This window comes from Rhineura floridana, chromosome 15, assembly GCF_030035675.1.
Source record: "Rhineura floridana isolate rRhiFlo1 chromosome 15, rRhiFlo1.hap2, whole genome shotgun sequence".
Classification (NCBI taxonomy): Eukaryota; Metazoa; Chordata; class Lepidosauria; order Squamata; family Rhineuridae; genus Rhineura; species Rhineura floridana.
This window is the reverse complement of record NC_084494.1, coordinates 6998686-7013713: the sequence shown is the minus strand read 5'-3', so window position 1 is coordinate 7013713 and position 15028 is coordinate 6998686. Positions and strand designations below refer to the sequence as shown.

Here is a 15028-nt window from a genome sequence, read left to right as displayed (position 1 = left end):
TTTCCCTTCGGCCAAGGCATAAGAAAACAGAAACAGAAACAGAGCAGCTTTGGGTGTATGTTCCCAAAGCCCAATGGACAGAGATCTTAACAAAACAGAGACTAATTGTTGCCCACGAACTGGATCAGAGAAACTGTGTGGTGCTGTTGGGTTGAAAGAGAGGGAGGGGTGAAAACTGACTGGGGTTAGAACAGGGATGGAACCCCTGTTGGCCGGTGGCACAGGGACTCCCTTATGCCTCCCGAAGTTTCCCCATCTTTCCATTCCACCAGAATTCCTTCTTGTTACTTTCATCCTTATTTTTCCTTAATTTTTTGTAAAGCACCACCCCTCCCCGCTTTCTATGCTGTTTCAGAACAATTGGGAGGTGTAGTATTCTAGCTGCATAGCTTTGGGGGGAAAGTCCCAACTTCCTGGGTTGTTTCGCAACAAACTGGTAAGCTTCTGTAAATGTGTGTGTGTGTAGCACACTAAAGTCAGAAAGGAATCATTTTCACTTGCTTTCTGCAACAGTAGCTGTGCTGGTCTGCTGCACTTTGCATAAATAAATAAAAAATCCTCTGTATATTTACTTATTTATTTATTTGTTGATACTGGGGGGTGGGTAGGGGACTGTTGCTGATGGGGGGCCCCCACTGTGGTTGCTGACTGTCGCTCTATTGAGTGGAAAGCTATTGGTGAGCGTAGCCAGTGGAAAGTCCCAAAATGGGGCATCTTGAGGCAGGGAGAGCATTTGGACCCAACTGGATCCATAACCCAATGGATCCCCCAAATCCTCAGGCCCTTCAGTTGTGAACAAAAAGAGAAAGGAAATCACCTCCAACCTTCTGCTCTGGCAGGCAGGGCTTTGGTTGCAGTGGTGAATCCAGTGCTTCCTAACTCCCTGGCCCCTCATCCGGATCACTCTGTAAACCTATAAGACCCTGTGAGGCTTACATAAGCGTAGACTTGCACAGGAATGGCAATTTTAACCTGAGGTACCCACAATAAGACAGCCAGTGTGGTGTAGTGGTTAGAGTGTTGGACTAGGACCTGGGAGACCAAATCCCCACACAGTCATGAAGCTCACTGGGTGACCTTGGGCCAGTCACTGCCTCTCAGCCTCAGAGGAAAGCAATGGTAAAACCACCTCTGAATACCGTTTACCATGAAACCCCTATTCATAGGGTCAACATAAGTCGGAATCGATTTGAAGGCAGTCCATTTCCATTTTTACCCACAATAAAAATATAAGTAGGCTGGATCTTTATTCCAGATTAGGTACCCCGAACAGTTTTTGTCTCTGGGTCTGCCTTTTATTGGCCCTGGCTCTGCTCACAGCTGGCATGCAACCCTCGACAGATGACCTCCAAGAGGAAGCAGCCCTCAACAGGAAATAGTTGCCCACCCCTAGATGAGCCACTGGCCTGACATAGCAGGCTCCTCTCATGTTCTTACAGAAACCCAAACAGCAGCTTGGTGAGGACTGAGCATGCTCAGCGGCAACAGAAAGTTGGAACAGAAAAATGGCAAGCTTGACAGGGTGGTGAGGGAGAATGGAATGGGGTAGCCTGAAGGAGGGCATGGTTAGCTGGCTGGCAACCTGAGCAGAAACAGTACTGTTAGTGAGGAGGTCATACGGCTACGTTTTGCTTTATACCAGTGCATGGACAACAGTGGTCAGGCTATCCCCGTCCCGAAAGGCCACAGCTGTCTTACCAGCCACAGCTGGCAAAAGGCACTCCTAGACACTTAGGTCACCTGGGCCTCTAGCGACAAAGATGAATTCAAGAGCATCCCCAGACTACAGACCTGGTCTTTCAGAGGGAGTATGACCCCATCCAAAGCAGGTAATTGGCCAATTATCTGGACTCGGGAACCACTACCCAAAGCATCTCTGTCTTGCTAGGATTCAGAGTCAGTTTACTGGCCCTCATTCAGGCAGGCACTGGTCCAGATGTTCCATGGTCTCACCCCGTTCAGATGTTACCAAGAAACAGCTGAGTATCATCAGAATACTGCTGACACCTTATCCCAAATGCCCTAATGATCACTCCCAACAGCTTCATATAGTTGTTAAACAGCATTGGCGACAAGATGGTACCCTGTGGCACCCCACAGCACAACTGCCAGGAGGCTGAAATACAATCACCCAATGCCATTTCCTGAAACCAACCCCAGATATAGGCTCAAAACCACTGAAAAACAGTGCCTCTGATACCTATTTCCCTAGGTTGGTTCAGAAGGACACCATGGTCAATGGTATCAAAAGCCACTGAGAGATCAATTAAGAATAACAGGGTCACACTCCCCCCTGTCCTTCTCCCGATAAAGGTCATCCATCAGGGTGACCAAGGCCGATTCAGTTCCATAACCATGCCTGAACCCAGATTGAAATGAGTCGAGAACATCTGTTTCATCCAAGTTTACTTACAATTGTGTCACAACCTTCTCAATCACCTTCCCTAAAAAGGGAGGATTTATGACCAGGTGGTAGTTGTCACAAACCAATGGATCCAGGGTGGGCTTTTTCAGGAGTGGTCGGATCACTGCCTCTTTCAGGGAGGCTGGGACCACCACCTCCTGAAAAGTCGTATTGACCACACCCTGAATCCACTGAGTCATACCCCCTCAGCAAGCTTTAATAAGCCAAGGGGACAAGGGTTAAGAGGACACGTTGCTGGCTGCATTGTTGCAAGCACCTTGTCCACGTCATCAGGCCACATCAACTGAAACTGATCCCAAGACTGGACACCTCACTGGAGAGACTGCAGTGAATATGGATGTGGTGACAAGAGTGCTATGGAGGCAAATTACTATATCCTTGAAGTGCCTTGCAAATAATTCACAGCAGGTTTCCAAAGCGTCTAAATCTCCATTCCCTGGAGTAGACATTAACAAACCCAGAATGATACAATACAGCCCCATTGGATGGAGGCAGAGACGTGGCCCTTCTTTGCCACCCTCACCGCCACACAGTAGGTACAGTTATGTTGTTGCACTTGTGCTTTGTCAGTTTCACAGCATGCCTTTTGCCACGTGCTCTAGCTGCCATCCAGATGGTTTCATCATCTTTAGTTCACTACTATTCCAATGTGCAAAACAGTCTCCACAATGCTGGAGGAGGTGCACAGGGGCAACTGTGTCAAGAGCCCAATGCGTTTCATTGTTCCATGTGTCACCTGCTTATCTACGCTTATCTACTGGAAACTTCCCCAGAGCATTCAGGAATTCATTGGATTCTCTTAAGACTCTGAGGGTGGACTATCTTAATCTGTCCACGATCCCTGAAGGGAGGACTGGAGCTGTAAATCCAAACTTCCATCAGAAAGTGATCTGACCATGACAACTTGGTGACATCCCCCACCCCCATCTCCAACCCCCATCACCCCTTTCTTCCTCTGAAGCAAAAAGCAAATTGAGGGTGTGCCCTACCCTATGTGTTTGATCAGTGACAACTTAACACAGCCCCATGGTTGCCATGGAAGCCATGAAGTCTTGCGCTGGAACACTAGAGGCAGCCCTAAGCATGGATATTGAAATCACCCAGGACTATCATTCTGGGCTCCTCCAACACTTCAGCAAAGATGGCCTCTGCCAGCTTGATCAGAGAAGCTGCTGGGCAGCAGAATGGATGGTACACAAGCAGCAACCATAGTTAACTGTTTCCTTGGCCCAACACCAACTGGGTTGCAGCCCATAGCCAGACTTCTGCATTAGATGAGAAAAAATGGGGGGAGAGGAAGAGGTGAGGGGTTTGCAAGGAGTAGCAGGGATGCTGTAGGAAGTGGAGGAAGATGCTGTTGCAACATTGCATCCATCATTCCACCAAAATGGTCAGCCAAGACATACCCAGGACAAGTTAGAAGGTGGAGGATCTGAAGACAGAAATGACTCCCCAAAGAAATGATTCTGCTAGGATGCCCAAAGGTGATGTGAAAAAATCAGGATGGGGCAACAGCCACATCTTTAAAAATGAGATTTGCCAAATTCATAGAGGATGGATTTGTCAGTTGCTAAGATGCTACTGAATACCGGTTACTGGGAAGCTGCAGTGAGAGAAGACTATTGCCTTAAAGCCCTGCTTGGAAGTTTCCAGAGGCATCTGGCTGGCCATTGGTGGATGCAGGATGCTGAACTAGATGGACCTTTGGGAAATCGTTGATTTTTGTCTTATTTTAATTGATTGATATGCTTTGTAAACTGCTTTCTCTTCCACCACCACCCTCAGTGTTTTCTATTTTGATAATAAAGCAGCTTTGGGCACAACTCACTGTGGAAAAATGGCATATAAATAAACTCAATCAATCAATCAATCAATCAATAAATCAACACTCCTCTTAGAATCAGATAGCAATGGAAAAAGGTCACATATGTGGACTTGATCCAAATATTATAACTCTATTGATCCCAGCTCCTGCTGACCTCTGGCTACAATAGGTGAAATGCCATTTGAGAAACATGAAAAAGCCGTATCTCAATGAGGTCACATCCATAATGTACATTTAAAAGCACATGGCATCACCCAAAGAATCCTGGGAATGATAGTTTACCCCTCACAGAGCTATAATCCCTAGCAACCGTAACAAACTACAGTTCCCAGGATCCTTTGGGGGAAGTTCTGTGCTTTAAATGTATGGATGTGAGCCAGGGGTTTGCCAATCACCTGCCTTTTGTTTAGCAAATCTAATCAGGCAGGCAGCTCTGGAGATGTCATGGCACACCCTCAGTTAATTGTAAGAGAGCTTTCAACTCCTTAATTATTCTATAGCTAAGCAATACAGAAACAGTAGCAGATAGATACACAAGACTTCAAAGAATAGGACCTGGACACTTGAATTCCCAAGTAAAACCAGGAGTAATTTATCAACTGCTATTTGTTAGGAAACAAAACACAAGACACTCGCAAGCAAAAATGAGATAACACTGAATTATAAAAGCTAACTTACATTGCAAGATACTAAAGATGTAATTTATTTCAAAAAATGTTTTATGTTACATTTACATCCTGCCTTTATTCCATCATGGAACCTAAGAAGGTATACTGTATATGTGTGGTAGTCATCTATTCAGGCACTGATCAGACACAGACCTGCAGAATTTCAGCAAGGTGGTGGCCTCATGTGCCTTCAGACCATACCCTTGGAAAAAGGCTGGGCTCTCAGCTCTTCCTACAGAATATGTTGCAGCAGGTTTATAAGTTTGCATCAGAAATGGAGATCAAGGTAGTCTCTTATCCCCTAGGCCGGAGGTTCCCAAACAGCAGTCTGCGAGATTCTTTCAGGTAATCCATGGAATGTTCACATTAAATATTCACACTGATTTTTAACTGGATTTTATTGTTTCTTTTATATCTAATATTGCATTTTATTGTATTACAATCTGAATTCTATGGAATGCAAATTGTGATCTAATAAAATACATTATAAGAAATAAAAGGAGTGTAAGAAATAAAAGAAGCGGTAAAAATCATGCAGCACCTTGCACAAAACAAAACAATTGCAACAACTGGCTGAAAAATCATTATGTGGTCCAGTAAGACCCTCAGCAACTTTCAGGTGTTTCATGGGGGGAAAAGTTTGGGAACCATAGCCCTAGGCATTGCTTAGGTTGGAGAGCGGTGGTTCGGTTTATTAGTCAAAGCATAAAGACAAGCACTACATTTTAAAGGAAAGAAATGCAAAGAAGAGATGGGAACCTATAAAGCCATGGAACTTCTATCCAATGGGTTATCACAGGTTGGTGGGTATTTACAATTTAATTTTCCTACAGAGACAGGACTTAAAGCATGTAAATATTGGTCTGTCATGCAGCATATAAAACCCCACTCCCTAGTAACTGTAAACCGCCCAGAGAGCTTCAGCTATGGGGCGGTATATGAATGAATGAATGAATGAACGAATAAATAAATGAATAAATAAATAAATAAATAAATAAATAAAATAAAGACAGATTAAAACGTGCAAATGAAGCAGTTGGTGGGAAGCTGTAGTGGGAGGGGGCTGTTGCCTTTTTGCTTGGAGGCCTCCAGAAACATCTGGCTGGCCACTGCTGGATGCAGGATGCTGGACTAGATGGACATTTGGGAAATTGTTGATTTCTGTCTGCTCCTGCCTGGATATGAGTTCCAGTGATTCACAAGTCTGCAGGAGTTTCCATGTTAACTCTCCATGCTGAGTGTCCATTCACTAGTCATGAACTAACCTCAAAAGATGTGGAAACGTCTTTTCTCACCTAAGTTTTTTGATGTGAAGGGAGACTACACTTCAAAGAAAGGGAGGGATCTTAGTCACTTTGCATTGCAAGCAACACAGGTACCGATCAAAGGGTTTTTAAAGGGTTACCTGCTGCAGGAACAAATCCATCATTTGTGGAAGATAACTTCGGTGTCAGGAGAATGTCTAACCAATTTCTTTGAAACTTGCAATCATACTGACAAAGCTTCACTTAGAGAAACCAAGAAGGCTCAAATCCACAGGAGAGACAAATGTAAGAGCTCTTTATTGTTGCTCTTAACAACAATAGTGAATGGCTTGGACAGTACCCAAACCTAGAAGGATGTAGCCCTGATTAGTGCATGAATGGCAGACAACTACTACTCTAGGAAGAGCATGAGACAATTATGCAGAGAGATACAGACATGGTTGCATCTGATTAAATCATACTCAGCATACACCCATTAGTTGAATGACCTTAAGCCTACTGATTTCAATGGGTGTATTCTGAGTATTACATAGGGTGCAATCCAACTCGTATTTACACCGGGCTGGGCAGGAGTTGGATGTGGTGCCCCCTCCTTGGCTGAGCTAGCAGGCTCCCAGCATCGCCGGGCTCCACCAGCAGAAGCCCTTTCTGCCAGCACCACCAGTGCCAGGGGTCTACCGGGGGCAGCCAGCCCTGCAGATGAAGAGCCGGCAGAAGGCCTGAAAATGGGGCATTCCGGGGAAGGAGCTGAGGGAGACATCATTCTCCTCACTTTTGAAGTGCTCCCACAGGTTCAAATTCAGGTGAAATTTCCACTGATTGGCCAGCGGAGTAAAATTATTTCCATGGTGGTCAGTGGGGAGCACTCACTATCTGGTAGGCCTGTTTGTGGGAGCTAGCCTTTGCTTTTCCAGACCCCGCATGTTGCTCTTATCTGAGCCAGTGTTTAGCCAGCTTGGTGGCTCCCAAACGGGAAGCAGATGCCACAGAGCTTTCTGCTGGCCCCCCTCCTGCTGGCTTCCCATGATTTGGATTGCTCTGCCCGTCAGATGCAACCCATATAAGATGAGAGAAGTAATACATGTAAAATAACCTTTCTTTCCATTATTGTCAGAAGTAAGGTAAAGGTCAGGGTGGCTAATAGAAAGGTTCAAAGAAGAAAATAGGGCTCTTTAATAAAAGTTGTAAGGCCAAATTTGTGTGTTACACATCTACTGGTTGTCTAGGTCCCATAATTCATCTAAAAAGGAGCCAGTCAACAAGTGAATGGCATAGTTACCTCTTATTCAAACACCTCCCCTCTAGGGCAGAATATGCCAGTTTGGGAAGTACTAGTCTTGAGGAATTGACAAATCTTCTGGTTAGCCCCCTAATTCTTCTTTGGCTCAGATGAAAATCTGAACCAAAGAAAAAGTCCCAGTTTACCACTGCCAACACCTAGTAGCCCTTTGGAAAACTACAATTCACAAAGGCCATCAACACATTGTTTTTCCTGATGCACCATCCATTCTATATCCATTTACCTGGGAGTAAATTCCACTGACTTACTGCTGAGTAGATGTGTATAAGATTGCTCTGTAAAACTGCTGGAGAGGGATGGGAGGGAAACTCTTTGAAAGTTGCAATCATACTGACAGAGCTTTGCTTAAAGAAACTAAGAAGGCTCAAATTCCCAGGAGAGACAAATGCGAGAGTTCTTTTAGTTAAGAAGAACTACTCCTTTTGCAGCAGGAATGCTCCCACCATTGCCCTGGTCCAGTAAGTTTTTCATGGAACAGTGGGGAGGGTATTTTGGTGGATAGGGTAAGTGGGATGTAGGGAGTCAGAGGACTTAATGGGAGTGGCAGAGTTAGCAAATTTGGATTGGCTCAGAAATGAGCTGTGTTATTTCCCCCAATTTTCTTTTATGGAGGAGGTGATAGAACAGCTGTGTTCCTTTCCAAGTCAAGCCAAGCTGGGGAGCTTCTTCTCTAGGAAGAACTATCCCCTTCTTTATGACCCCATGTGTTTTCCCTTTACAGTTATAGCTGGTAGTGAAAGTTATAGGAGTATATCAAATGAAAAAAAGAAATACATAGCTCACCCAATGAGCACTTGTTTTGGGTGCAAAAGACCCTAGATTCAAACTAGATAGGGTTGGGGAAGACTCCCTCTCTTAAACCCTCAAGAGCCACTCCCACTAATTGAGGACAGTAATGAACTACATGGAACACTGGTCTGACTTGGCAAGAAGGCTGCTTCCTATGTTCCTATGAATTGGTCCTTGATGGAGAAGACGAGAATAGCTTAGTTAGGAGTCGTAAGGAGCTGCAAGACAAGGAAAAGGAGGAGGAGGAGGAGGCAGCAGAGAAAGGGGCTTAAATTCTCATAAGGCAGGATTCTGCACACCATACTAAATGATTTGCTTTTCCTGCCCTAGCTGGCACACCCATAACTTTAGCTATTGGTGCTACATGAATATCTCCCGGAATTACATTTGCCTCAGCTTACAATTCCAAAGGCTCCTCCAAATTCCATCTAGGACGGGGATGGCTAACTCCTGGACTTGGTTCAAGCTGACCAAACAAATGTTTCTTCCCCTCTGATTTTGTATACAGCGGTGGCAAAAAGAAAATACTGCTTGGTCTCTGCCCAGATCAGTGCCCTGTCTGGAATGCAAAGTGGTCCCTCCAGGGAGACCAGGGTTCGAATCCCCACACAGCCATGAAGCTCACTGGTTGGCCTTAGGCCAGTCACTGCCTCTCAGTCTCAGAGGAAGACAATGGTAAACCAGGAAGCCCGATTTCGACTGGACATCAGGAAAAGCCTCCTAACTGATAGAGCCATACGACAATGGAACCAATTCCCTAGGGAGGTAGTGGGCTCTCTGACACTGGAGGCATTCAAGAGGCAGCTGGACAGCCATCTGTCAGGTGTGCTTTGCTTTGGATTCCTGCATTGAGCAGGGGGTTGGACTCGATGGCCTTGTAGGCCCCTTCCAACTCTTCTATTCTATTCTATTCTATTCTATTCTATTCTATTCTATTCTATTCTATTCTATAACCCCCTCTGAATACTGCTTACCATGAAAACCATATTTGTAGGGTCACCATAAGTCGGGATCGACTTGAAGGCAGGCCATCATCATCAGCTGATCTGCTGTGTGTCCTCTGCACATGCAAGAGTATGAGGAGGAGACACTCACCACTGGCATGTGGGCTTTGGGGGGGTTGGCCAAGGGGGAATGCACGCTTTGGGCCAAAGAAAGGCTAGCCACCCCTGGTCTAAAAGAACGGCATTGGCTACTGGGTCAGCTTCTGGGTCTCTCTCTCACTCTGGTTTTGAAGCCCAACTGTGGGGCTAAGTGCAAACCAAGAGATGAACACTGCAGCTACTCGTCTTACAGCATGTTTTAGAGTGGAATCTGTCCTATTTTATTCTCTGCTGCTCTCATCCCTCCCGGCCAGCTGATAATGAATTACATCTGGCAAGCAGGAGGCATCCATCTCTAAGTGCCCACTAATCAATAGCCGTTATTAACAAAGTTAACCCACAGTGAGGGGTGGGTGGGGGAGGGGTGGTTCACCTTGTTAAGGGAGCCGGGAGCTCTCGGCACAGGCAAGAATGAGAGGAGAGGTATTGTCAGGTTCCTTTCTGATGTACAATAATGTAATGTGGAGCTACAACACTATGCAGGCTACAAAAGAGGGATATTTCAGCACTGAAGGGCTGGACAGCTCTTCCTCTCAGATCCAGGTAAAATTCAGCGACAAGAGGGACCCAGGTTTCTCACAATCCTGTTGCTTTGCTAAAGACTTACATTCTGCAAACTTGGGGGAGACAATCTTTCTCAAAACATCTAGGCATTATGTTCTCAGAGGAAAAACATGGAATGGTTGCATCATTCAGTGCCAGTGTGGTATAGTGGATGGAGTGTTGGATTAAGACCTGGAAGACCAAGGTTCAGACCCCTCCTCAGCCATGCAGCTCAATGGGTGGCCTTGGGCCAATCACAGCCTAACCTACCTCACAGGGTTGTTGTGAGGATAAAATGGGGAGGGGGAGAACCATGTATGTCACTTTCAGTTCCTTGGAAGAAGGGTTATAAAAGTAGTCATCACCATCATCACTGTGTACAGCTTCAGAAAAATAGCACTGAAACAAAGGAAAAGACACAGTCTTCTTTGCACAGAAAGAAAGATTCCTGAGATATATTCTCATTGTGTGAGTGTGGAGCTAGAAAACTGTTGTGATGTGAGAAGACCTATATGGGTGCTCCTTCGACACCCACTCAATCCAAGTCTCTACAAGTTTGCCTTGAATCAACAAACCTGCTTTATTAATTATTAATTATTTATAATATAAATATTAATATTATATGTCTTAATATCAAGAGATTATATATCTTAATAAACTCACTTAAATTTCTTTTCTGTCTCTGAGCAGGTCCTATCATACAAAACAGATACCACACATTTCCTAGGTTTATTTCATCATAAGGTAACTAGGAAATGCTATTACCATTTTACAGATGGAGGACTGATGCTCTTGCAATTTGACCAAGCTAAGATCATAAGAAGATCCTTGCTACTGTATCAGTTCAAAGACCCCTGTAGTCCAGCATCCTGTTCTCACAGTGGCCAGTCAGATGCCTATGGAATGCCTAGAAGCAGGACACTCTCCCCACTTGTGTACCCTAGCAATTGGTATCCAGAGGTATGCTGCCTCCGATAGAGGAGATGATAAAGTTATCATGACTAGTAGCCACTGATAGCCTTGTCCTCCATGAATTGATCTAATTCCATTTAAACTCATCCAAATTGAAGGGCATCACTAGAGCAGTGCAACCACTTCAGATGGATCCTAAATTCCAAACCGAATCGGGCTGATTCAGTCTGAATCAGACCAAGTCCAAATTGAGTTGAGGCAGCTCTGGATCAGTCTGAATCAGGCCAGATTGATCTGGAGTGCTTCAGACTGATCCAGAGCTCCAAACGCTCTCTAAGAAAGCCAGACAGCCTGCCTCCAAACTGTTGCAAAACAACACCAAATAAGGAGAATGCCATCATGGAGAGAGGGGGAGGGAGCTGGACTTTGCTATAACCTCACCCAATACTCTCCAATCATAAAGAAAGAGTGCGCTTGCTGGGAGGGATGTTAGAAAGAGTTTGGTGGCATTTGTCTTTTTGTTTATCCTTCAGTACCCTACCCAGCCTTGCATTTTATTTGCAGCTGTGTTGTTTTCTGTGTCTGTTATTAGTACTTTATCTAGTGTGTGTGTGTGAGTAAATCTTGTGAGTACATTGAATGCAGTCAGTGCACAAACAGCACACATACCACATTCAACTGACTGTACAGTCATTCAAAAATATTTTTTGAAAAAAGCAAACTTTGAAGGTGGTTAACACACAAACAAAAACTAGACCTACCTGTCTGCAGTTTGGTAGGATTAATCCCCTCTGGAGGGGCTACTATGTCTCCAAGTTCCATGCACTTATGTGAAACAAAAAAGAAAGCTATGGTTGTTTTACTTTTAAAAAAATATTTTATTTTTTGGAAAAAAGCCCAATTTTGTAGGTAGATAGCACAAAAAAACCCTGGATCTACCTGTCCACAAGTTGACAGGGTTAATCCCCTCTTGAGGGTTTATCATGTTTCCAAATTTCATGCACCTATGTGAAAAAACAAAAATGGCTGTTTTGGTTTCCCACTGAAAGTCAATGAGAGGAGCAAAGATTCAAATTTCTGAATTTTGATTTTTATTTGGGTCCAAATCGATCTGAACCTATCAGAGCCCGATCCGAATTGCCAACTCCATCCCCAAACCAAAGCAGGGCAGGACAGCCTCACACAGCCCTAACTATCCTTGTATCTTATAGCAAACTCCTAAGTTTCCCTCTGCACTGTGTGAAGAAGCTCTTTCTTTCTTCTGTTCTGAATCTTCCCATATACAGCTTCAGCTTCATTGGACGCCTCTAGTTTCTTATATTATGAGAGAGGGAAAAAAACTACCTATCTACTTTCTTCACGCCGTGCATAATTTTATACTGCTCTATGATGTCATCTCCCCACCCCCATACTCACCTTTTTTCTAAACTAAGAAGCCTAAGTCAAGGTCACCCTGTGAAAACTGCAGATGAGCAGAAAATTGAGTCTGGCCAGTCTCAAAGCAACCTTCAAGCTGATGGACTCAGCCAGGAAGTCTATTAGGCAGCATGGTGAGTGGTGTGCCAACAGAATCCCTAAACTATTCCAGGCTTCAAATCCTAGGAACATGCTTTCCATCATGGACAAGACAGCCACTAAGATTCTTTTTCAGACTTCTGTCATTCCACACCAGCCCTCTGTCCTCAAGTGATATTATAACAAATACACATAAGATACAGCTGACCATGTCTCAGTGATGCACAAAGACTTAATCCAGAATTAAACCCTGATTGCAAGTATGTTGTTTACTGCCAGGCTAGATCCACAATGAATAGAAATGCAGCCTTGCATCCCTAAATGCCTTGAGCCAGAGAGGAGGAAGACAGATACAAAAGATCATGCTTCTTGCAGTCTGTGTTTATAACATTATTCTCTCTCCCCTACTCCAAATCCAAAGTCGCTCCACATCCATCCATCCATCCATCCATCCATCCATCCATCCATCCATCCATCCATCCATCCATCCATCCATCCATCCATCCATCCTCCTTTTCCCAAGATCCACCTCATCTCTCCGACCCATAACATACAATCAAAGAACAATTCTGACCCAACACCTGTAGGATGGCTTTTAAAGAAGTCACATCTTGAGCACACAGACACAGAAAAGTTATGCTGGAAAATGTTAATTGCAAATCTTTCCAGGGCTCAACTAGGACTCCCCCCCCCCATGGGGCTATCCTAACAAAAAGTGTTGTACGTAGCTCAGAGGTGCAATTGGCCACTCGTGTATTCACCTGGATAGAGAAGAAATGTAGTGCTTAGCTAGGGGTGAGTGTTGTGACCTCCTCCTGGCTCCCACAGGACTCTCCCACCTCTTAGCATTCCTTCCAGCCATAATCTAGTCTCCAGGATGGGGAGTGGCAGAATAGGAATAGAGGGAATAAGGTTAAAATGGCTAGAGACACTCCCCACTCCCAAAATCAGCCACTACCTTCCCACTCCTTCAGTCCCATGCATGTGCCCACCATCTGCATTTGTGCTCTTACACAACCCACATCAAAGCAAGATGAAGTGTACTCACACTTTGGTGTACTCCCAGGTCACACACTGTGGGTGCGAGGTGCCCTGGGGGACAGGCAGAGAGAAGTGATTAGTTTGGCACTGGGTACAGGCATGGTTGAACTAAGTATTGCAAATGCCACTTTTTTCTGATTTCAGTCCTTACTCATACATTATTTATTTTATCTATTTATTCAACTTGTATCCCGCCCTTTCTCCAGAAGGAGCACAAGGTGGCAAGGGGATCCTCAAAAAGGAGCAGCTCTGCCCAGATACTCAACATATTTCTAAAGATTTTATTTGTATTTTTAAGGGCTTTATTGTTAGTCACCCTGAGAGTATAGTTCGAAGGGTGGGGTAGAAATGCCCTCAATAATGAATGATCTTCACAATCTTTATCAAAGGAGAATTCTTGTACTTATTCCTTAATACAGACTGATTTTTTAAAAAAAGAAAAACCTACAGATTGAGCCATGAAAGATTTTTTTTCTTGGAGCAGTCTTTATTAAGGAGCATTTTCCCTTGACAAAAATGTTTCAAACTGCATTGGGAATAAATATTAATCTGCACTGCTTTTTCTTTTGGTTCCACGGTTGCTGTTTGTTTTTCTCCCCGGACCATAGGTCCCTGCAATGCAAACAAAAACGTCCCCTCCCATTGAACATTTATTACTTTCATTAGGGAAATCCACTCTCCCTTGGAATCCAAGACTAACTTCCATTTCAAAATCCGAGATTATAGGTATTTGTACAGACATGGGAAAAACATGTGCCAGGGGTATATAAACCAGTGTAGGAAAACTTACACCAATAAATTTATTTCAGTAGCATGCAGCTGTAGTTTCATAGTAGGAAATGTTATCTGGACATGAGTATAGATAGGAAATATAGACTGTGGTTGGGCTTGCAGTTGGGCTGGAGTGAGAACTGACAAAAAAGGGAATAAGCACAATGCAGAAGTCAGCAGGCACTCTGTACATGGATTAGGGCTGGTGGAGAAATTTGATTCAGTTTGCATTTAAAGCCGTATTTATCAAATTTGCATTTTACAAAACAATATGAGAACTGAAACATAGCCATCCTTCGAAATTCACACATCCTAATTTGGAGATGCAGTTCTCTAACTAAGCAATGTTTGCAAAAATGCATATATTAGGGAAAAGTGCACACAAAAATGAATGAGTGAAAATAGCATACAAAAATGCATTCCGTTAGGAGAAATGGCTTGCAAAAACGTGTGCATCAGTCAGAAATGCATACAGAAATGTATTTATTAGGAGACATTCACACCAAAATGTTAAAGAATTGTCATGATTTTTTAAAAAAATCACAAATTGCTGCAAATATGTGGAGAACCTAATTTAAGATTAGAAAAATGAGAAGCTGAGAGAATTGAAATGGATAGACCATTCCACCACTATGACCACAGAATATGTGTTCTTCAAGACAAACACAAACATAGGAAAGGGAAGCAAACCTCTAGAGGCTAGCTGTAACATTTGACTTGTAGTCAGAACATTTGGAGGACATTTTGGATGCAAATGTGAGGTGTGCACGTGCAAGGCATCTAGCCAGTAAAGGCCACCACAAAGGGGAAAAAGGAAATGTAGAGACACAAACGACTTCATAAGAAGGGGTAGAAAGAGAAGCTGTCAGTT

The 15028-nt window shown here is 44.0% G+C and overlaps 1 protein-coding gene across 1 annotated transcript in view; it reads right to left on the bottom strand.

Annotated features, from left to right (window-relative positions):
- ADGRB2 (adhesion G protein-coupled receptor B2) overlaps positions 1-15028 on the bottom strand; it is a 258463-nt gene that overhangs the window by 55907 nt on the left and 187528 nt on the right. The window contains 1 exon segment of the mRNA XM_061596282.1: positions 13394-13437. Coding sequence (XP_061452266.1) covers positions 13394-13437 — 44 coding nt within the window.